General features: G+C 70.0%; 1 protein-coding gene across 1 annotated transcript in view; it reads left to right on the plus strand.

Moving 5' to 3' along the window:
• LOC104398129 (dedicator of cytokinesis protein 2-like) overlaps positions 1 to 270 on the plus strand; it is a 66946-nt gene that overhangs the window by 8917 nt on the left and 57759 nt on the right. Inside the window, 1 exon segment of the mRNA XM_010008178.1 lies at positions 4 to 67. Within this exon segment, the coding sequence (XP_010006480.1) occupies positions 4 to 67 (64 nt within the window).

A 270-nucleotide genomic window follows, 5' to 3' on the forward strand; every position in this document is an offset into this window, starting at 1 on the left:
AAGTACCTCCGGAGGTCCGCCAGCCGCAAGCTCAGCACGGGCCTGCGGCGGCCCTTTGGCATCTCAGGTGAGGGCAGGGTCTGCTGGGAGGAGACCCCCCCAGGCCTCCCCAGGCCACCCAGCACCGGCCTCTTGCCCACTGGGCTCCCTGGGGCTCCCTGGTTGTGGGATGAAGTGGTTCAGGGCAGCAACGTCCCTGGCTGCTCCCCCCTCCAGCCAGGCAGCCCCCTCCTCGTGCATGGACCCTGACCCCCATGCTTGCCCTGCAGC

This window comes from Chaetura pelagica, unplaced genomic scaffold, assembly GCF_000747805.2.
Source record: "Chaetura pelagica isolate M959 unplaced genomic scaffold, ChaPel_1.0 scaffold872, whole genome shotgun sequence".
Lineage (NCBI taxonomy): Eukaryota > Metazoa > Chordata > Aves > Apodiformes > Apodidae > Chaetura > Chaetura pelagica.